Source organism: Podarcis pityusensis, assembly GCF_964106645.2.
Source record: "Podarcis pityusensis genome assembly, chromosome: 2".
Classification (NCBI taxonomy): domain Eukaryota; kingdom Metazoa; phylum Chordata; class Lepidosauria; order Squamata; family Lacertidae; genus Podarcis; species Podarcis pityusensis.
Window position 1 is genome coordinate 93184006 of NC_138029.1, and position 23614 is coordinate 93207619.

At 41.3% G+C, this 23614-nt stretch overlaps 1 protein-coding gene across 4 annotated transcripts in view; it reads right to left on the bottom strand.

Moving 5' to 3' along the window:
• The window catches only part of ITPR1 (inositol 1,4,5-trisphosphate receptor type 1), a 216347-nt gene that overhangs the window by 175700 nt on the left and 17033 nt on the right, over nucleotides 1-23614 (bottom strand). For all 4 annotated transcript variants that reach the window (XM_080995581.1, XM_080995580.1, XM_080995579.1 and 1 more), the window contains 2 exons: nucleotides 15911-16018; nucleotides 8010-8080 (listed from right to left, as the gene is read on the bottom strand). In XM_080995581.1, coding sequence (XP_080851707.1) covers nucleotides 8010-8080; nucleotides 15911-16002 — 163 coding nt within the window. In that variant the 5' untranslated portion in view covers nucleotides 16003-16018. The remainder of the gene's footprint in view (nucleotides 1-8009; nucleotides 8081-15910; nucleotides 16019-23614) is intronic.

Here is a 23614-nt window from a genome sequence, read left to right on the forward strand (position 1 = left end):
ACTGTGTACGCTGCTTCAGCAAACCGCAGCAGTCCAGACACACCAAGTAACACATTTGCCTTTTTTTCTTTCAATTTGGGGAGATTTAGATGTTCAGAAATGCCAAATTAAACCTCCCATCTCTATGCTGCTCCCTAGGCTTCAATTTTATCACATTTGCCGCTGTCATCTCTGCTGTAGCTTGTATTTCAAAGGAACAAACGTGCAGTACCTTTACAGTTTATTTCCATATTGGAGAAAAGGGAACCATTAAAAAGGAACTTAAATGCTTATTGCCACATTCATCTTTAACATTTCTGGCCCTCCAGACATCCTTGGACTCCATCTCCCATTGGCCCCAGCCCAAATGACCAATGGTCAAGGATGAGGAGAGTTGGAGGCCAACAGCTAGAGGACCAGATGTTTCTCATCCTGCATGTTGAACATTTGGAGAGGGCAGCAGCAAGAATAAATAAATATATACAATATGGTGGATATGTTGCCCTTCCTTCTCATAAGTCTAGAAAGAAACGAACTTGAAGGAAGGTGTTCAGTTCCCACAAAGTTGTAATCTGCGGGAATGCAGCCCCAATTCATGCGGCACTCTAAGTCCACTAAAGGCAGATGAAACAGAAGAAGAGGAAAGCTTCAGCCTCTAACATTATTAACATCAAAGTCAACATCAACAAGGTTAGACCTAAGCTGAAAATTTGTTATTGGATATGCACAAGACATTTGATTTGATTTTGTTTTCTTAAGTCCTATATCTCCATGCATTGCACTCTTCCTCCAAGGAGCTCTACCTACATTTCTCAAGTGGCTTCCTTGAAGGTAGGTTACAGGAACTGCATCATGTCCCCCAGGCCATTCTCTCAGCCTAACATTAGCATCACCATGACACCACCCAAGAAGAAGTTCATAACACTTCAGAAACTTCCCATGTGGTCAGACAAGAAAGCATCAATCTACCCAAGTTTCTGGAAACGCGGGCTGAACTGAAAAGTCAGAGATTCAAAAATTTAGTACGCAAAGCCAACCCATGGTTTCAAAATGATAACTTTCCCCCTCTTCCTTTCAAAAACTAGCAGAGGGGCCCAAACATGTTGAAAATGGAATCAAAGTACAGTATAATCTGTACTGCTATGTTTAAAGATACATTAAATACTTGTATTGGAGGCCACAAACTTGCAGCATAATAGTTTATGGAATATTTTAGCAAACAATGCTTAAGCCTTTGCAGAAAAATACCTACCAGAGATCTAACCTTGTAATGAGTCTAGACTTATTGGGATTCCGACAGTTATAAAGTTCTGTTTTGCCCTGAATGAGCCAGAAATGCAAACATGTTATAAGCCCAAGAGTCGTTTTGATATCTAAGGGGATTTTGTCAGTCTGCTAGACTAGTATCTGAGTCAGAGAGCAGCCTAATATGGAGGTAACTCTGATCCTCTAACTTGGACCTAGAGCATACACTGCACTCCTATAGTAACCAGTGACATCATTCACAAGACTCCAGTTTCATCTAGAAGGCTACAAGTTGGTAAACCAATTGTCAGTGCCACGCAGAATGTGTTGTGACCTATGATTGTGATGTAACAGCCATAGAGATGGTAGCGATGAGACAAATCACATCATGTCTCAAACTGGGGAAATTGTAGGGAGTGCTTGAACTTTCGCTGTGCAATCATTTCAAGGTTCCCTGACGTCACAGTGATCTTGGTGATCTTGGGGCAGAAGGAACGAGAAGCAAACTTGTCGCTCCCTTAGCTTGCCAAATAATCACCCAGCAGCCAATGTTGCTATATTCACCTATGGCCTTCAAAGTACATAGCAACATGAATCAGATACTAGCCCCACAAAGATAAAAACTGCCGAGCATGTTTATAAAGGACACAGTAAGAATACTGAGAAATTAGGAGTATCCAACTATAGCCTCTGAGGTCAATCAGCTGGTCTGCTGGAAAAACCTATAGACTTCTGTGTTCATTGTCCAATTTGTAGCAGGAAATCTGTGTGTGTGTGTTTCTGTGTGCTAAACTTTTGACATGGCCCTAAACTTCTTTTAATTTCATAATCTAGTAAACTGTGCATGATGCACAAAGCTAAGCAGAACTTTTCCATGCTATCTAGCATTTTGACACCTCTCCAAAATATGTTGGGGTTTTTTTGTTTAGACACTCAGCAGTAGTTATACCCTACTAAGCAGACATTATATAAAACAAAAAACAAAAAACAAAACTGCGTGATACCAGTATTTGGAAACCTCAGCAAACATGGTATGGTTTGGTGTCAAAGAGCCAAACAGAATTGAAAACTACTTGCCATAAGTTTCGCTATGAGGATTTCCCTCATTATATACATTTCATGGACTCCATCCTTCCAACAACATGCTTTAAAAATTGTGTCACTTAGCAACATAAGGCGCAATTGACTCTAAATCAACCGTACTAAGCACAAGTTAATAGAAAGAGTTTCGGTAAGCCAGACTATGTGATGAACATTTCTGTCACAATAGATCTCCAAGGGAGAAAGAAATGGTTTACTTATGGAATTATCCATTAGATCCAGAGAGCCATGCGGTGCATGTTACTGAACTAAAGGGAAGCACCACAAATAAATTACCAGCTTCTGAAGGGCTCATCACCCTAGATCCCTATCACAACTGAAGAAAGCTGTTAACATTCCAGAACAAAGATGCTCTACGACATTCTTCCTGGACAGCTGATGGCAACAGCTCTCCACAAGCCTTGAGGAAATAATGCCAACTCCCAGTCACAACCAGGTGGTTCCATGCTGCTAGAAACACCTTGCAGAATGGTCCACAAAGTGCTTAGATCATCCTTTTACGACACCAAAATACTGCCATACTTTAGGGCTGCAAACTAGACTGAAGGTGGTTTGGAAATTTTGGTTCCAAGTGTGCTCATGTTTCAGAATGTTAAGATATTAAGGAGTTTAGAGGGAACCAGATCAAGGTGTGATTTAGTAGGAAAATTGTGGAAAAATTCGTCATAATCAGTTGGAATATATACCCAAGTCTCACAGCCATGGATGTGGCAGATACAAGGTGAGGTTTACCCATAAATTCTGCAAGTTAGTATATTCTTGAATGCAGAACCCCTACATGTAGTAGTGTGTAGTGTAGTACATTACGGAACCGCAAGCTACTGCAGCTTGAGAATTGCTGAACAGGTTTTTGGGGTTTTTTTTAAGGAAATAATGATCTGGCTTGCTCGTGATGCATGGTTTAGTATGGAGGAGCAAAACTGTGGGTTCCTAGAGAGAGAAAATAACCATGGGCAATGTACTCCTGCCCAGGTCCTGCTCCTGCTGCACCACCCAAGGCTAATCCATGGTTTGCCTCAGCATTATACCTGGGCTCATGGTTTGCTTCACTTCAGAGAAACCACAAGTTGTAACCAAGGGTTGTCCTTGTTTTATTGCTCATGGTTTGTCTGCAGCAAGACCAGGATTCAGATGAACTGATAAGCCCCAGGTAGCATGGTAGCTCATGCAGCAGCAGCAGGATCAGTGGGGGAGTGAGGTGGCCAAGATCTTCTCTCTGAGAACCTGCATGTTTGCTCTTTCACACTAAACTGTGGTTTGGCTTCACATTACGTGCTACCTGCAAAACAGGCTTAAACTCACAAGATTGCCTTGTGTTTGTCAAGAGTTCTGAAAGCTACAGGGGAGGTAAATGAAATAAGCTTATTCCACATGTTATTTAAAATACACAAATAGTTAAATATGCTACTGTAAAGGTTAACATTGCAATCCATTGCAAAATTACCCAAGAGTAAATAAAAAATGATTTGTTTATTTATTTGTTTTCTATACCACCCTATACCCGGAGGTCTCAGGGCGGTTCACATAAAATATCAAATACATAAAATAAAAACAAAAACAACAACCCAATTAAAAATCCCAAAAAGAGCCAGCATTTTAAAAAGTGCATAGGATGTAGATCAAATCAGGCAAAGGCCTGGTTAAAAAGGAATACAAAGAAACTTAAGCAGGCATAACAACAGGCTGTAAAAGACACCAAGCTCAGCAAACCTGGGCTGCAATCAAATATACAATTATCCAAGAATAAGTCCCACTGAACTCACCTGGGCTTACTTTTGAGAGGACAAGTACAGGATTGTGTTGTTATTATGGCAGAGACAAAAGCCTGATCAGGATCCTACTAGTATGATATAGCACTGGACCAGAATCTTGGATTCCAGGGTTCAAGTCCGCCCTCAGCCATGAAACTTGTTGGGTGACCTTGAGGCAGTCACTGCCTCTCAGCCAAACTTATATCTCAGAGGGTTTTTGTGAGGAAGAAATGGAAAGAAAAGAACCATGCACAGCATATTGAGTTCCTTGAAGGAATGTTGGGATTAAAAATGTAATAAATCAGAAACCTCCTGCTGCAGTGAGTATGTCAGCCATTAAGGTTGCGGCAACACAGCCAGCTCTTGTAGAATTGAACAATATGTAGAACAGAGTTGCCAGCAACAGAGAGCCCTCATGCAAAATACCTGCATAGAATTAACTCTAGTGGTGGCAGGAATGGGCAAATTTGTCAACTTCACTTTCTTTTTTCAAGGGGTTATTCAAATCAACAGTAGCTAAAAAGAAATAAAACACTGAGAAGTGTACAATGAAGGTGCCTGCCAATAGGCAGTGAGTTCTAAACTATGCACACTTCCACATTAAAAGATCAATTTCTTACAAGTGCAGATTAAGTATGATGTACTATACTTGTAAAAGGGAAGCAGGTGGCGTTGTGGGTTAAACCACAGAGCCTAGTACTTGCCGATCAGAAGGTCGGCAGTTCGAATCCCTGTGACGGGGTGAGCTCCCATTGCTCGGTCGCTGCTCCTGCTAACCTAGCAGTTCGAAAGCACGTCAAAGTGCAAGTAGATACATAGGTACTGCTCCTGCGGGAAGGTAAACGGCATTTCCGTGCCCTGCTCTGGTTCTCCAGAAGCGGCTTAGTCATGCTGGCTACATGACCCGGAAGCTGTACGCCGGCTCCCTCGGCCAATAAAGCGAGATGAGCGCCGCAACCCCAGAGTCGGTCACGACTGGACCTAATGGTCAGAGGTCCCTTTACCTTTACTATACTTGTAACAGCACAAGTTCTGCAAAATAGGGCATTTTGTATGTAATTTTCACTACTATAATGCACACATTATGCTAGTATATGCATTTTCATACACATTTATTGGCTAGACTAGAGAACAGCATTGCAAAATTCAGAGAAGTACAAATTCCAATAGATGGCTGTGTCGTCATATTTCAGACGGTGAAAATTAGGTAAGTTTGCCTTTAAATGCAAACTGAACTGAATTTCTCTCTTATCTCTAATGAATGGGATAAATTATCATAACCAAAAGGAAAGCAGGATTGAACAGATATCATAAAAAAAATTCCCTCTTAAACCATCTCACATTTCGACCAATTTCCTGATTTGATAAAATACAAATTCTTAACACAATAATTTAAGATCCACATGAACAAGAAGTCATCATGGAGACAAAAAGAGCCTTCCAAGTCTTATTCTGCCAGGGAAGAAACTCAACAACCACTCATTTTCATATCCCAAACAGACTCGTGGATAATTACAAAGGTGCCATGGCTGAATCTGCAGCAACAGTATGCTAGTCAAGCAGTACGCTGCTGAAACACACACACGCATGACAGCGCAGATAAAAAGCAATACCAGCTTCTTTGGAATAATTCTGAACTGCTAAAAGCAATGTAGATAATAAAGGGACCATCTTTGCCTCCCTCCGCCTCATCTAAAGAAATGAGACTAGAGTGTGGGACTCTACATTTTATGCAGTAGCATACAAGTGTTAGCATGTTTCTTTTAACAAACACATGAAGCTCGAACAACATGCTTGCAACCGGGAATCCTAATTTGACTGTAGCTGCCCAATACTTATTCATAGGTCATGGGAAGCAACAATGCACCCCACTACCTTTTTACAGTGAAAACTGCTTATATTGAAGGATAAAGGTGTTGATTAGTTTTGCCAACGGAGTCAACCCTGTGCTCCCACCAGTGCCCCCAAAACACCACCTCACCATTCTAGGATGCAGCAATGACATCACTAGGGTCCACAGGTTATCAATAATTACTTCCATTGTTGCCTCTTAGTAATCTACAGTGTTCTATATTCCATCAAAGCACTTATTCTCTTCCGACACATGAACACACACATGGAAGTGTGAGAATATATGGGAATCAAATAGGTGTGGTGAGCTTTGGGTTCACATGGCCTTTCCTCCCATCTCCTCTTTTTCCACAGCTATAAAGGGCAACTGTAGGCTTCCAGGGTTTTTTTAACAAACCACAGCCCACCATTCTGTTTGAATTAATGGAAGTGTGGCTTGTCCAAAAAGCCACCGTTTGAACCTGGTTTGCTCTCACCAAGTTTAATCCCCTCCTTCTCCAGTTTCAGATACAACGAGAACTGTTTGTGTAAAGTGGAAGTGAAAACTTCTCATTGTGCCCTTTGATGCATAAAAGGAGTGGGGTGGAGTGGGGTGGGGGTGGGGTGGGGAAGAGAAGCACACAAACCCAAGACTTGGTGCAGCTTGTTCACATAGTAAGAAAACACATGATATCTAGTTACATTTGAAGTGGGCATTGCAGAGTTCCATACTGAGTAGACCTTGCGTTTCCTCCAGCAATTACTAGGTATGTGTCCAAACCATTAGCTCTAAGTCATAAACAATGCTTCATACAGTACTACTACTACTACTACACAGAGGTAGTTTCTGCATTATTATTATTATTAGTAGTAGTAGCAGCAGCAGCAGTAGTAATAATAGTAGTACACCCTCAGCTGGGATTAATAACCCAAGTACAGGTTGCTTGAAAACAAGATGTGAAGCTACTGTGTTATACATGAAACAGCAATTACACCCCCCGCCCCCGGTGTATCTCACTATATGATGATCTTTTATTTCCATTTAGTCTGAAGCACCCCATTAAACATCCACCCACTCACACCTCCTTTAAGTACTCAGGTTCCATCAACACAACATTGGTTTAATTTTGTGTGGAACACATAATTCCACCACTGCAGTGAAACCAACTCAGTACACACATAATTTTGTAGTAGGATGGTTGGTTGGGGGGGGGGAGAATCTATCATACTAAGATGGTCCAAATAAAATGTGTTTCACCTAGGAATATAGGATATAAATGCCTTACTGGACACTCCTTGGATGAGAATTTAACAGTTGTGTTACCTTTATTCAAGAGTCCTCTTTTATAAACCAGAGTGTTTTGTCATTGAAAATCAAAGTCCAGTGAGAATACCCAGCAGCATCACTAATTCAATTAACATCCCCATGGAGGATGACTGAATTCAGTCACTTCAAAGTGCCAGAAGGAGTAAATAAAACACATTAAAAAAACTATAACAAGATTTGCCTCAAAAAAGAAGACCAAGTGTTATATCTCCATTTTACTTTTGTGAACTGAAAAGTTGCTGTTTAAAAAGAACTAGGTTAATTCCCGTGACAAAGCCCACCATTTGCAAAAATGAAATAAAAATTTAAAGGAGAAAGGTTGTAAGTTCACAACACACTGCTGAGATTAAGCCAAGAGTCATGTCTGAGTCAGTCAATGGTCTGCCAACCCATCTTTTTTTGCTTGTTTATTCAATCCTAGAATGAGTATTATCCTTCACACCTGGAGAAAAGCAAGTGAAACTACACAGACATCCTGTTAGTCACAAAGATGTCTTGTTGCACATTCTCAGATTTATGTGGGTTCTTAGAAGAGATAAGTCAGTCTGCTAAAGTACAATAAAAACAAATGTGCAAGGCTTCTTCAGGGCAATACTCTTTGTATTGGCAACCAACACCAACATTGGAGCCTCAACCCAAAAGACAAAACACCATTATATTGCAAACAAATAACCGAAACTATTGTTTCATATGCGCAGCTGTTATTTTGGACAAGCTAGACCCAAGTACAAAGAAGTATCGTATCAACATTTAAGCAGATGGCTGAGAAATCTCACCTCTGAATTTTTTGGGAGGGTTGTTAAGGTCCCCTGTTTCTGGCTGTACAACACACCGGTCATCCACAAGTCTAAAAGAGAGAGAAAATGGAAAACATTTAAACGATTGTCAGAAAACTGTCCTAGCTTTCCGTGGGATTGGGAACCCTGGAGAAAAATTGGCACTCCAATCATTTGTAGTCATGCAAATTCTGTTTAGACCTAATAGGTTAGAGGCAAGGACAATAGGCTCAAACCTACTCTTCATCACACCTACAGTGGACAAATGATTGCTACATGAATAGGTTAACACCCTGGATTGCACCACACTAAATGTTTGGAAGCCTAGGGCAGCAAAGAAGAATGAGCGCAGCAGAAGCAGATGGCAGGGTGGGATGGCTGCACTCACTTGGCCTCTGGCTGATCACATCACTGCTGCTTATGCGGAAGGGGAAGAGAAGGCAGCATGGTGCAAATGCACCAGGGGAGCCAATTCAGCACCTGACCTCGCTGCCCCCCATACCCCCTCTACCTCTAGGTAAGGTAAGCATCACCAACAAGGCTGACTGCTGCTGCACCACACCATCTGCTACTGGAGCATAGTTTTATCCAAAAACTGAAGTCCCACAGAAGGCAGAGAACCAGTGACATGAAAAAAATGGCCAATGAAGTTTAAAGGAAAGTTTACTTTTCACAAGATTTTGAGCTACACAGAATTGACTGTCCCTTTTACCATCTTCCTTAAAAAAATGTTGAACTAAAACCCAGTCACTGTTCAAAAGTCACCTTTCTTCAAAGATTAGAGTGGAGTTCATTTTCTTCCTGCTGTGCAACACATAGATACCGCAAACCTTGTTAAGCATAAAATAATAGTCTCAATAAAATAGGTTAAGTATATAAGTCAAAGTTTAATGTGGTCAGTAAAGTGTGTGTGTGTGTGTGTGTGTGTGTATGTGTGTGTGTGTGTGTGTGACTTTTCTATTTGATTAAATGTGCAGATTCATCTTCTGTTAAGTGGAGAAATGAGAAATCAGGTCCCTGATCCTTAGATGGATTGGAAAACAAAAACCAAAATATTCAGTATCAAAACTCCAGGTCATTTTTTACATCAGAGGCATTGTTCATAAGTACATGGTAACATGTACCATCTTCAAGGTACGCGGTACTGGTTTTAAGACACTGAGCTAGTCCAGCACACTCACTTTATGAATAATTTTATGAATTCATGTCAAGATTCTGTGAGGCTTATGATGTACCCAAATAATTACTGTGCTCATTATGACCCTGAACAAAATTAGATTTTGTTCAGTACCACTTCCTGTGTCTCCTGCTCAGTGACAGGTAGGCTACCATCCAACAGATTTACGGCATTGGGGGAAGGGAGAAAGATCCGGATATTTGCAGTGTACTTCCTGGACCCAGGAAGACACAGAGAAGTTATAGTAAATGCAAAAGTTTTATTGAAACAGGCCCAATGCAAACTGTAAATGTAGAGCAAGACCTGTTGTAATGCTTTATAGCTGCATACACAGACTCAGCTTGCCGAGAAATCCAGGCCAAGTAATTGCTAAAACCTGTGGTGGAACTACTCTGATTCTCGCACATGGAAACTATCACAGAACATGAAATAAAGGTATTTGTGACTGACTTAAACATTACACCTTTCAGAATACAAATGTCCTTGTTTGCACAGAGATGAGAATCTGATACACAAGTAAGCATTTATCTGGATTACTTCGGATGACAGAATACGGATGTCGTTTAGGACAGACACCATTTTAAAAGTCCTATTATAAGGAAATTACTGGTCTCCAAATGAAAACTGAAGAAGGCAATGACTGATTTCTAAACAGCTTCAACAGACGGTTTAAAGATGCTTTGTGTTTTCTTCACACGCTTGTAAGCTAGTGTGGTGCAGAGGTTGAGAAAGACTGACCAGAATGTGGAAACACATATTTGAATCCTCACCTGAGTCACAAAACAAAATGACTGAAGAATTTTGGCCAGTCACTACCTCTCAACCTAACTTACCCCACAGGGCTGTTGAGAGGATAAAATATGGAGGTGAACCATGCACACCATTCTGAATTCCGTGGAAAAAGGAAAAAATGTCCAAACATGTTTTTGATTTTTTTTTAAACCACCTCACTTTGGAATTTAGTTCAATGAACTCTACTTCACCTGACACACTAATGGAGCTATTTTAATTCAATTAATTTAAATGTTATGAACCCATGGTAAGGTATCAAAAAAATATGCAAGAAATAAATCTGAACTTGGCTCCCTGAGTGGCCACTCCCACCTCCAAGAGTTACTGCAGGGGCTTCTTCGGGACCACCTTGCCCAGGGGAAAGTAAAAGAGGCAATGGCAGCTACTTCTCAACAGCTGTCTTCTCCATTTCAGTATAACACTTTTCACTGCTTTTCATTTTGGTAAAAAGGAAGGTGCCACTATTCATACATTGATAAAAATGCCACGGGTGCCAGCACAAAATGGCCGCCATAGGCAGCAAAATAAGAGGCGAGGGTACTCCATACTTGTGAGTAGTGCCACAAAAAAGCCCTGTTATTTAAAACCCGCTCCCAAAATTGCTTACTGTTATCATAAACAGCTTTGTGAGGTCTGCCTGAGAAGCGGTGTATTAATTGCCTGACATTTTTAACAAGTGGAAGTTACTGCCACAAACAAAAAAAGTGTGAGTCCTGTCCATGGAAGCCCTCCATGGACTTGTGCAAGGAGGCTCTTCCCCCTTGAATTTGGCTTCTTCCAAACCCCCCAATGCCGCCCCAAACAGTGCAAGGGAAGAGGAGAGGGGAGATAATTCCATCCGGCAAGCTGCAATGCTAGCCCAAATGGAACAATTACCTCAGCATGACGCTGAATTCCTTCCAATATATTCCTATCCAAGTCTTGCTTGCATGAGAGATGTTTACAGTCAACCAAGTGACATTCAAGTGGCTAAAAGCTTCCCTCGATCTTTAGAGACTCTGATGTAACTCTTCTCACACATACAGTCAAAGTTCAACATATAGTTCAACCAGCTCCCAATCTGAAATGCCATCATTTCAACCGCTCTCCTTGGCTAGAAGCATAAACAGATTTGCCCAGTGGCTGCTTACGCAGCCATCAACCATCTTGAACTAGAGCTATTATGCCTTTTTTCCCTTCTTTTGTATCTCATCTTTCCTCCAAGGAGCTCAAGCTAGCTGCAGAGTTCTTCCCCCTCCGTTTTCATCCCTCCCCCTGCATTTCTTCTACACAACAACCTTGTGAAGTAAATTTAGGATGAAAAATATACTGAATGACCCAGTGAGTTCTGCAGCTGAGTGGAATCTGAGTGCAGGTCTCCCCAGTTGTAGACCAACATGGTAGCTTTTAACAACTACCCCACACAGACTCTGTGTGGCTCACATTACCAAACTAACTTAGCAAAAGGAATAATTGACCCTGTTTTACTTTGACCCCAGAAGCTGATGAGCTGGTCGTCACCTGCAGAATTTCTTTCCCTCTAATTATTATGTTTGCAGTAATAAAATGGACTTTGGTGATCAATAAATAACAGCGTATCTCTTGATTTACTGCAGTTTAAAGAGGCATTGCAAAGTACAAAACAAAAAGAGTTACATTTGTAGCAGTCAGCCAGGTGGAAGAGGTATGTTTTCATTAGACTATTAAAGCACAAGGAATATTTGACAGCCACTCTCTCTGGAGAAGGCGTTCCGCGGTTATAAAATAGTGTATCAACTTTGTAAAAATGAGCAGAGCATCCATAAAGTCTCATATTCCATATGCCAGTCTGAATAAAATTGCCTTAGCCTGATGGACTACAGCAAAAGACGTTTATTTATTTTTAAGACCTCTTTGGAAATGCTTTCCACCAGAAAGAAGGTTCTGCTCTAAGTCCCTGCCTGTCTGACATGGAAGACAGAAAGTCCCCAGAGAGGGAGTATTTCAGGCATACTTTGATGCAGAGAAACAGGAAAGGAGAAGAAACCACTATTATTGTACATCACGGTGCTCAAATCCATTCTCATCATCTATGGATAATCCTCTGACATTCAGAAGGCACCTTCATGTGGTGGATCTGTGGACCAAGTACTGTAAAGAAAGTCTATTGTCTATCCAAGTGTTCCACTAGCCAAGGCAGGGATACTTCATGAAGACATTCTAATGGCAAATTTCAGGGCCTCAAAGTGATAGAGTTCAGCTGCAGATTTAGGAAGGCAGAAGATGAGGTGCCATCTTGGCCTTCTTCCTCTTCTAAATTTTTATTTTCCCAGCATGCTCTTCCAGTCTCAAAAATTTTTCTTCTGTAGCAATGTGAAGCAAGGAAGACCATAATAGAGATAAGATTCCAATAAAAACGCCCTTGATTCGTGAGAAGTGTTAATGGAAAAAAATTACAATATATGCAGTGGTTTTATATACATATATTATATATGTAATTGTTTATATATCCTTTTGCCTGCTAAGTGCAATTAGAACCTATCTGGGAAAACCCTCCGAAATTAACAAGGGAAATATGGGAAGGAGCAGAGCAGCATATAAGAAAATTCTAAAGATCAAAAAAGTAAGCTTTGTGAGAAGGCAGTGGCAAGAACTAGGATTGGCAGTAGCTGAGAGAAGAGAGGACAAGTTTTGGCTTCTGGTGTCTCGGGTCATGAATGAATCAAGATCAAAACTAGATGCCACTATATCAGCACAATGTTGGGTGGATTACTACGTGGAACTTTATGGAGAACAGACAGGGCATTCACTCGATGTTGAGGTGACCATTGACCAGTTGGGTTTTCCTGAGTGGCAAGCAGCGACCCCTGTAGAGATAAAATCTCTAATAGAGAGTCTAAAACTAAAATAAATATATCCTTTTATTGTATTGTGAACAATTCCAAGTATGTACACTTAGGAGCACACTGTAAGCCACTTAAAGTGAAAATAACTCCACCAGGGAGGCATTCAACAACAATCTGTGTAGTCCATAGGAACGTTCGTTTCAGTGGCCATGTTTGCAGCAGTGAGCCAAATCATGACCTAGCACAAATGAGTAAACATGCTGGTTCTTAGGGAGGAGATCCCAGCCACTTTGCTCTTCCTTGTAGCTCAACACAGCTTGCCACGCTTGAGCTTTCTCCTCCTTAATCACGACTTATACCCATGGTTTGTTCTTTGCTAATGATTGTGGTGAAGGAAGGGGGCACTTAACCACAATTTGATGACGTGTTAAGCCAAACTTTGCCTTTGCTGCTGAGCTACACTGAGTTAATGGACTGGGAGGAGCCAAGCATTTTGGCTCTCTCTGCACCTGGTCAGCTCACCACTATGTGTAAACTAGGTACAGTGGTACCTTGAGTTAAGAACTTCGTTCTGGAGGTCCGTTCTTAACCTGAAACTGTTCTTAACCTGAGGCACCACTTTAGCTAATGGGGCCTCCCGCTGCCACCGTGCCGCCACCATGATTTCTGTTCTCATCCTGAAGCAAAGTTCTTAACCCGAGGTACTATTTCTGGGTTAGCGGAGTCTGTAACCTGAAGCATCTGTAACCTGAAGCATCTGTAACCTGAGGTACCACTGTAACGCCCTGAAGATATGTTGATACTGTCAGTTATTTTTAAAAACATATTTTTAATGGATTCTGTGGTCCAGTCAGTCACACGTCATAGAAATTCTGCTTAGGACTTGCAGTTATGACTTGCCCCCTTGACAAATGAAAAACAACCTTCCACCCCAGGGCTTTCATATGAGGGAAATAAATCCTATATGGCTCCCTCACAACTCCCCCCCCCCTCTAAACTAAAGTTCAAATAGGAAGGAAAGAGTCCAGCTCTCAGCCATAGTATTGCTTTAACAGGACTAACATATGCGCTGAGACTATGAATAAGGCCATACTCGATCTTCATCCACAGCAGGGGATAAGGAGGATAAAAACACCCAATGCAATAGGGAACATTGCTTCTGTAACTTTAAAGCAAGAGGGAATATCAGCTAGACAGCTATTCACTGCTACAGCGCAACGACGTGAAAAGGTGAATGCTGAAATTCTCTGTTGCATCTGCCCTCCCACCTCCCCAGAAGTATCAAAGGATGGGGAAAGACTTGCTCAGGAAAGGGTAGGAGGAACTGAGTATCAAAGCAAGAAGCCACCCTAATTTTATGAAGTTCAAAAAAAGTCTTGCAAAAAGCATCCAGACAGCTAATTCTAGTAGCTGAAAGATTCACCTTGTTCCAAAAATAGATCATAGGCAAGGGAGCATTATTCCAGGCAAACAGATGATCAAAACAAAGATTACACAGCTTGCTTAGTGTTCAAAAGGCAATTAGGTATATTACAAACTAGGAACCAAAGCCATTGGAGCACTGTATTTAGAAAAACAGAAGCAAGGCTGTGATTAAGCTTCAAGTCATCATCTCACAGGAATATTAAGCAGGATTCAGCTTCAGAGAAATATTTACTTGAACAAAATATCATTACTGTGTTTAGCTATATTCAGTTCCCATTGTTCTTGAGCTCTTAACATGTAAACCCTTGCACAGTTGCTCCGACAGGGTGTTCTGGTGGTTATGGCCAACTCAAGACTGTTTGCTGCCCAAGGCAGAACAAATATAGTATCCAAGGCTGAGCAAGGTTGCAGTCACCAAAACAGAACGTCTAGTTGCCACTTTGGGGGGCAAGATGTCTATAAAGTCTTCTTTTTTCGAATGACTGTCAGACTGTGATTGATTCTCAGTTAAACATCCAACTAGTTCAGATGAAACCTTGAGCTAGGAATAGAACTTTGAGAATTTAAAGAAAAACAATAAGTTTACCCAGGGAAGTACACATATATATTGGCCTATTCAGACCTCTTTTTCTTAATGGTGACTGCTCCTGCTCAGGCTGCACAGAAAAGGCATTTTGGTTGCAGAAATTCATTCTGATTGTGCAGATAAAATATAACTGATAGAATTCTACCGGTGCTGGTGGGGAGGTGGGGTATTAGTGTGTTAAAACAGTCCAGGTCCTATATTTCCCAGATGGTGGAGATGTCAGGCGCCAGGCATCTTCACTTGGTCGAAAGCCAGGTATATACTCTGACTGTACTGGACATCTGCTTCTAGAACTTCACACTGGGATCCTCAAAACACACAAATTAATTCTGCTGAGGAGGAGGAGAGAAGCCCTGGCCAGAAAGCTTAAACTTATGTCATTCCATAGGAAAAAAGAAAAGAAAATACACCAAAGCACTTCTTCCACATATGAATTAATTATACAGGTTGGTAGGTGTGGGGAGAGAATCATATTTAACAATGCACAACCTTTTCCATCAACTTTCCTGGCTTTACTTACTCAGAGGACTCAACATTTAGTGCAGGGGAGGGGAACTTCAGGCCTGCAGGCCAAATGTGGCCCTCTAGACCTCTCTAAGTGGCCCTTGAGACTGTCTCTCCATGTCCTCTTTGAGTGCTTCTGCCCAGATAGAATTAGCAGGATATGCTAATTTAAACACTGATGTCTTCAAAACATAGCTTTATTCTTATTTATTTAATCATGATCCACCTTTCATCAAAAACTGGAGTCCAGGGCAGCAAACATAGTGTTATTCTCTCTTTGGATTCCGCTGCCAGTTCCTCATCTAGATAGTAAACCACAGAGCTCCGGGCTTCAATATTCTGCCCTGAGCAACAAAATGAAGATGATGAAGCTGCTGCAGTTGTTTTTTTAAAATCTATCTTAAGTGAAATGTTTAGATTCTGCTGAAGCAGATTCACTCACCTGGGGAACTTCTTATCCCAAGGATTTATAGCTGCAGGGAAGGAAAGAGACACCCAGCGCTGTTAAACACATGGCGATGACAGCGTTGGCTTCTAGACAACCATGCCTATTTTTCCTCCACTGCCAGCTCATTAAACACACCCTGCAGCACCTGAAAAATGGCTCACTTACCCCAGCGTGCTGATAAATCCATTTGTTGATCCCTCTGCGTACAAAGAACATATGTCTCCAATATGCAGGAAACTTGACATTTTGTCGGACATCTCTGGCTTGTTGGCCCTAAGGGAGAGAAAACAAACTCATCATTATTTATTAGACATTTGCTCAATTATACTCTAAGAGCAGGCGATTAAAGTCAATGGAAGTTTTGCCACATATTTATTGTAACTACATATATTATTTTTATTATTATTATTGCATTCCCCGGAATACAAGCATCAAATATCTAAGCCTTACTGGCTGAAATTAATGAATGTGACTAAGTTAGGTCCATTACAGTTTATCTACCCTGCATAAAGTTTAGCTGAGTGCCACCTCTACAGATTAAACCATCACTATACCGCTTGCCACAAACTCAGTAACTCATGATCAAAACTAGACATTTAAACTTATTCATAATATATGCAATGCCCAGGTTTGAATTATAGCCTGCGGTTTAGGTACCTAAAACCTACTGTTGCTAGGGATTATCCAGAAGGAGTTGAGTTGAATGACATATGTGGCTTTTTGTCCTCTCCTTTGTGAGTTAGGGAAGAGGCAAAGCTTAAGTGGTGGAATAGAAGGTCCCTGATTCAATCCCTGCCATCTCCAGTTAAAATAATCAGGTAGCAGTGATGGGAAAGGCCTCTGCTGGACATCCTGCAGGTAACTAGCCCAGATAAACCAATGGTTTGACTCGATATAATATCTCAATATGAGCTTTACCATAGTGTTCTAGAAATGTTGCTGGGCATCATCTTCTCCTACAAAAAATACTAATGCAAGGGAATCATCAGCTTATCACTGACACTCAAAAACCCATGCAATATGAGAAAAATGCTGGGTTGACTGGACATCAGTTTCGAAATATTGTCCAGCACCACATTATTATTGCTCTCTGATTTCATGCAATGCAGCAGCTGAACTGACAGGCCCTCCAGTTCATTGCTTTCTCAAGAGTAGGTGAAAACAGCTCACCAGCAAGTGTTAAACTCAGTGCCTCAATGAAGAAAAACAAACCTAAATCTAGTTGTCCACAGACAATTCAACAGGTTGTGAAGTATATTATTTATTAATGGTGAGACTGCTAGGTGTAATTGTATAGCAAGCATAAAGGTCACAGTGCAGGGGTCAATGTATGAACAGTATGCCCACATTGGTAGGTCCAATCATGCAGAGCTTTCTCAGCCAATCAGCAGCCTCACAAAAGGGTACTTGTCTGGAAATAACCCATTCAGTCATCTCCATTCGTGTGGTTGCACTATTCATACATGCAACTGCTTAGCATGGGATTGTGCAACTAGGAAGGAGCCCCCATGATACGGGGAACACTTGTAAAAGTTTGCCCCGATTCCTCTCTCAGCAAGAAGTGCACACAAGGACAAACAAAAAACCAATGGAAATAGATAAATTATTAAACGCAGCATTAGAGTTGTTTGGAAGCTAATATAGTAGTATCCAATATTTTTATTGTAATGTAAACACAGCCTCTGATCTGCAAATACCAACTGGGGTTTTTTTATTTTTGTTCTTTAAAAAAAGGTTTATACCTTACTCCTACAGAGGAAATCATCAAGTATACAGACACTTGGGAGTATAAAAACTGAAGCGAAAGAATGACAATTGTTTCTGAACTAAACCGCTCTGTGTGCAGTGTTTCATTAACAGTCACTTGGCTCTGCTTATTCATTTTTCACCCGCTGACGCTGCAGAGACCTGTGACTAATTAAAAATTTCAGGAACAAGCCAGCATGTTGTAGCTCTTAAGTGTGACCAAGTGCTCCACCACCAGTTCCCAACACCCACCCCTAATGACACAGCTCAAGTAGACATGCAAGCATTGAGATTATTTCTCTTTTGGTGGAGAAATGGCTTCAACAGCAAGAAATGTGGCACTTATTGCAAAACACAGCCCTGACATCATAAGGGGGAGAACTATTCCCATTTCATTGAACATTAACTTGTTTACAGTGAAAGGTACAGATCAAGCATATTAAAGCCAACTGTGAGATCAGCCAAGGACAGCACTTGCAGCTCACACAAACACACCTGAAAGAGAGAGATTTCAAGCTGTTTAAGCTCATTTGGGCTAGTGTGGGTTTCTCTCTTTCGTCCTGAGGGCCTTTTTAGTGTAACAAACTTGAAAGAGTTTACAAGCAATTTGAATCTAACCTGTGATCTCTCAGAAGCCACGCTGAGAAGGGGAGGGGAGTCTACAACTCTGAACAACCCCAGCCAGCAAAGGCCAGTGTTTGGGATTATGGGAATTCTATTCCAAAATTTGGAGAACACCAGCTTAGGGAGGACTGCTGTAAACCATCAGTGCTGACTACTTTGACTGGCTAAGGACGTAATTTTACGAATTCTAATAGTACCGTATTGGCCTGAATATAAGCCTCACTTCTTTTTCCCAAATTCCGACTATAAAAAGTTAAAGTGCAGCTTAAATTTGTGCGTGGCGCTGTGGTCTAAACCACTGAGCCTCTTGGGCTTGTCGATCAGAAGGTCGGCAGTTCGAATCCCCATGATGGAGTGAGCTCCCGTTGCTCGGTACCAGCTCCTGCCAACCTAGCAGTTCGAAAGCACACCAAAAAAAAGTGAAAGTAGATAAATAGGTACCGCTTCAGCAGGAAGGTAAACAGCATTTCCGTGTGCTGCTCTGGTTTTCAGAAGTGGCTTAGTCATGCTGGCCACATGACCCGGAAAAGCTGTCTGCAGACAAATGCCAGCTCCCTCTGCCTGTAAAGTGAGATGAGCGCCGCAACCCCGGAGTCGTCTGTGACTGGACTTAACTGTAACTGTCAGGGGTCCTTTACCTTTACCTTTTTACAAAAATTGGCTTTTACAATATCATTGCTGAAACTGACATACAGTAAAACGGAACTGCAGAATTTTAAGGGAGTGGCTTATATTCAGGTTTTTTTTCTTTTCCCCCCTTGAATTTTAAAGGTGCTGCTTATATTTGGGTGTGGCTTATATTTGGGCCAATATGGTAAAAGAAAGAGTTTTAAATAGTAGAGGCATCCAATATCCACTGAATGGTCAGCTTTTTGAAACTAGATTTTAAGATCTCTCATGCAGCCTGATTAGAGAAATTTTGGTGTGTTAGTTCATCTTGCCTGCAACAAATTTAGTGGGAGTGCAGGCTCTATAAATTCTTCCAAGCTGCCACAGGCAATGACAGTCAAATGGCCTAAACATCCTTTGAAAGAAGCAATTGAAGTCGTTCTGAGCTCAGAAGAATGTTCTTAACAACATTTTATACCAGGTGTTCTCACTCATTCCCTACAAATAGGCTTTAGTGATTTTATAGGCATCGTTGTGGAATAAAACACATCAGAAAGCACTTTTACCCTAGAGAAAGTTAAGCCACTTACAATTACTGTCCCAGATTGTTCCTACCTGTTTGAATGTCCAACCAAAGTGTGTGTGTGTGCGAGCGTGTGTGTGTGTGTGTGTGCGTGTAATATAAGATATGTTATTAACCTAAATCCCAACAAACAAACACCAGCACTAAACCCTCCTGCATCCTTAGCAAGCATTCTAGCATACAGAATCCTGTTGCTTTTAGTTGTTCCAGCAATCGCACCATCCTCTTCACTTCCAATTTTCAAGGGAAAGGAGTATTGTTTATGTAACAAAAATGGAACCACCCACCTACAACAGGAGGTATCAGCAGCCTTGGAGAACCTGGACGTTTGCAGACATACAACAAATCTTTGGGGGGGGGGGAATCATAAGGGGAAAGCCCAGAAACAGCACAATGAGGCTGGAGCATGCAAGGAATGCCAGCCAACTGCTGGAAAGGAAAACCAGAAGGGGGTAATAGAATAAGGTATCCTGGGAGGAGGATGTGGCTGACTTGAACACTAAACAGGACGGCTCTATATTACACTTGGTCCTAATTGTCACCAATAACTGTTTTCAAAATATTACATCAATATTACAGCACCAAATCTTTAAAAGCAATCCAAATACATAATAAGTACCCCTTAGGTTCAGAGGATCCTTTACTCCTGAAATGTCAATTCAAGGTTACTATTGCTAAGAACTGCCTTCTAGATTCAGCCAAGTCTGTCAAGCCCCAAATTCCTCCTCAGACAACAGCCAGAGAGATGCTGTTTGGAGATCGCAAGCAGGGAACGATAGCAATACCCTTCTCTGGCTGTCCCCACCATCTGTTTTTCAGGATATGTCTGTAGCTATCGTTATTTTTGTCCTAGCTTTCCTCCCAGGAGCTCAAGGTGGTATACATAATTCTTCACTTTCCCATTGCATTATCATAATCGCACTGTGAAGCAGGCTAGGCTGAAAGACAGTGACTGTCACAAGGTCACCTAGTGAGTGTCATGGCTGATTTGACCCCTGGTCTCCCAGGTATTAGTCCGACACACTCTCTGCAGCACCACACTGGCTCTGTTAGGATGGCCCTCTTATGATTTGGAAATGATCTCCAATTGTAGATCAATAGGTAGTGTCCTTCTATCAGGCAGGGAACCTATATTCACAATTTCTAAATAACAATGAGATTTCTTTAGAAAACAAAGAGAACTACTTTGGAATAGAGTAGGAATAACTTGTATGCATATTCAAGGCAGTTTGCAATCAGTTTTCAAGGGCTGAAACAAAGCTAGATATAGCCACCACGGAATTCAGCTCCTTAGTGAGAAAAACAGGAATGCTGTCAGTAGTACAGAACTCAATACTAATTTAGATTGGAGGACAATGTCAGTAACATGGAGCTGGGTCCAAAATCTAGCAGATATCATTATGCCACTCCATAACTATACAGTGGTACCTTGGTTTTCAAACGTAATCCATTCCGAAAGACTGTTCGGGTTCTGAAACATTCAAAAACCGAAAACTCAGTAGCCGACAGCTAGGCCTCAGCATCTTGCACTCCGCAGAAACTGTGTGGCATGTTCAACTTCTGAGGTGTGTTCGAAAACTGAAGCATTCACTTCCCGGTTTATGGTGTTTGAAAACTGAAATGTTCATCAACGGAGACGTTCGAAAACCAAGGTACCACTGTATCTATATCTATATATTCAAGTCACAATGCTGACTCAGACTAGAGTAATTCACCAGGTTACTTTTCCCTCAAGTTCTCCTACTAAATACTATTTTAACAGGGGACAGACAACATCAAGGGTCATATGCATGTGGCAATTATGACCCCATCTTTAGGATTGGGCTATCATGCCCTTATTCAAGTATAACAGGAAGGTAGGGAATGGAAGGGTTCCCATACATTAAGCCTACTACAAACAATGGAGGCAATTTTAGACAGGGTCAAAACAGAGCTCAGAATGAATCATAAAAGCATCACTACAAGAATGAAGGATTGATCAAAGAGCTCACAGAAGTACTCAGTCTGGGAAATACTTCACAACACACAAACTGTAGTAATTAAGCACTTGACATAAATATTCCTCCCTATCACCATTATCAGTTTCTGAGCCACTGTTATCAGGGCATTTCTTAACAATACACACATTTGGCAATTGCCCTAGAGCCATTGCCATCACTCCTTGTCTTATACAGTATTCTAACTTCAGCCATCCCCAGCAGACATTTGCTTGATTCTAGCCAATAGGGCTGCAAATTATAATTGGTCATTAACCTACTAAATCTTCAGTTACGTGACCAGAATTATGCTTCTTTAGCATATGTTCTAGATCAGTGGTCCCCAAGATTCTCCCCCCCCCCCCATGGACCACCTGAAAACTGCCAAGTGTCTTGGCCAACCATTTAACGATTTTTTTTGCCTTTTGTAGCAGTTGTGCTGGATGGTCTTTGTGTTTTTACAGACCTTCCATAGACGACCTGCCGCAGACCACTTGCTGACCGCGAGTGGTCCATGGACTGCAGTTTAAGAACCCCTGCACTACACAGGGTGTGGCGGGTATAGCACCATGAGGAGTAAACTACAGTTCCCCCCCAAAAATAGGGTCAAGGAAGTAATGTGATTTCACACGTATGGTGTGGATGTGATCTTATTCATTGAGGTGGTGAAGCTGTGGTCTGGGGCTGGAGTACTTTGGACTGCAGGTAGATGCTCATACAATGAAAAACATTGTCAGAACTTCCCCCGCCCCATAAAATGTATACACCACTGGATTGTAAAAAAACAACAACAACCTCAAAGCAAAAGATAAAACAGTAAAATCAAGAAAAAATTACAACACTATTTTAAAACATACAATAGTTTAAATACTAAAACAGATTAAAATTACCTCAACATTCGAAACATCTGGGTAGGCTTATCTAAACGCAAAGGTTTTCAGCAGAAACCAAGAACACAGGACACTAGGTATCCACAAGAAGGTTACCAACCTAGATTTTTCAATTTGACTCTCTCTACCTCACATATAGTTTTTCTTTGTGAAGGGCTTTTTATTTTATGCATGCATCCAACCTGCAGCCTGACTGATACGCACATCACTGTCAGACTCAACATCTTTTTATACTTTGGGAGAGCAAGACTGATGCAACTTTCAATCTCTTCCCTTTCATTAAAAAGCAAAATGCTTATTCAAAATTATACCTGGTGGCTAAGAAAATGACAGTGTAGTCTTTTAAAAGCCACAAGTTGGTGAGGAAGCATGACTGCCAAATGTGTTTAATAATATTAAAGAGGAAGGTAGAGAAGGACACATCAAAAATAAAATATAAACAGAAACAAGGCAGTTGGGGCAATTCATCTCCATGTTCATATATTTTATCTAATCTATCTATCTACACACACACCTCTCACACACACAAAGCAAGAATGAGTACACTCTGATCTTTTCAATTTGTAGCCAAATGCTAGCCTTTTAACATGTCTGCGCTCTCTCTCTCAGCAGTTTAACGCTGAATCCAATCCACCATTGCACACTTTTTTGATATGCAAAGTGATTTATGCCAAAATTACTACTGAGTGGTGTAAAACTAAGTCATACTGTGGGTAAGTTAAGTTCATTATTTCAGAGGGTCTACTCAGACTTACGTTTTATACTACCCACTGTACAGTTAAAAAAGCACCCTTTATATATCAACCTATGTTCTTAGTCCAACCTACTTTATTTTTCAGTATGTGTTACCCCACACACCCCTCTTCTAATGCCTTCTACCTTCCCCCAAAGCACCTCATTTCGGATGCAGCTGTGGCCCTTCTTCAGACTTCAGGTTCCTGGAAGAAAAAACTGGGAACAGTTCCTTGCTGTTTTGGATCCCTGCAGGAAGTCTGCCTGCTGCTCTTCCCAGCAGCAGCAGCAGCAGCAGCAGCAGCAGCTGTCCTCTCTTCGCAGAGGCTGGAGGTGATCTTAATGCAAGCAAAACTAGCCTCTTGTCTCTTACAGCTGCTTGTGCAAATATCCCGTCTCCGCAATAAAGTATCGGGATGGCTGTATGAAACGGATGTGCAGCAATCACCTGAACAAGCGCCTGCTTTATATGAAGAGTGCCATGGGCGGGCCAAGAGATCTAGTTTTAGAGAGGGGAACAATTCCCATTAGGATAAAAAAATAATTACGAAGCTCTAGTTTCGGCCCACATAATGCTAGCTTTCCACTTCGCCCTGAGGCAGAATGTAACGCAAAACACGAGTCAGTTAAAATGACATTCTCCAACATTTCAGCAACTTGCACTTGACCCTAAATAAATTTAACAGGGCGGGGGAAAGTTAACTCAAAA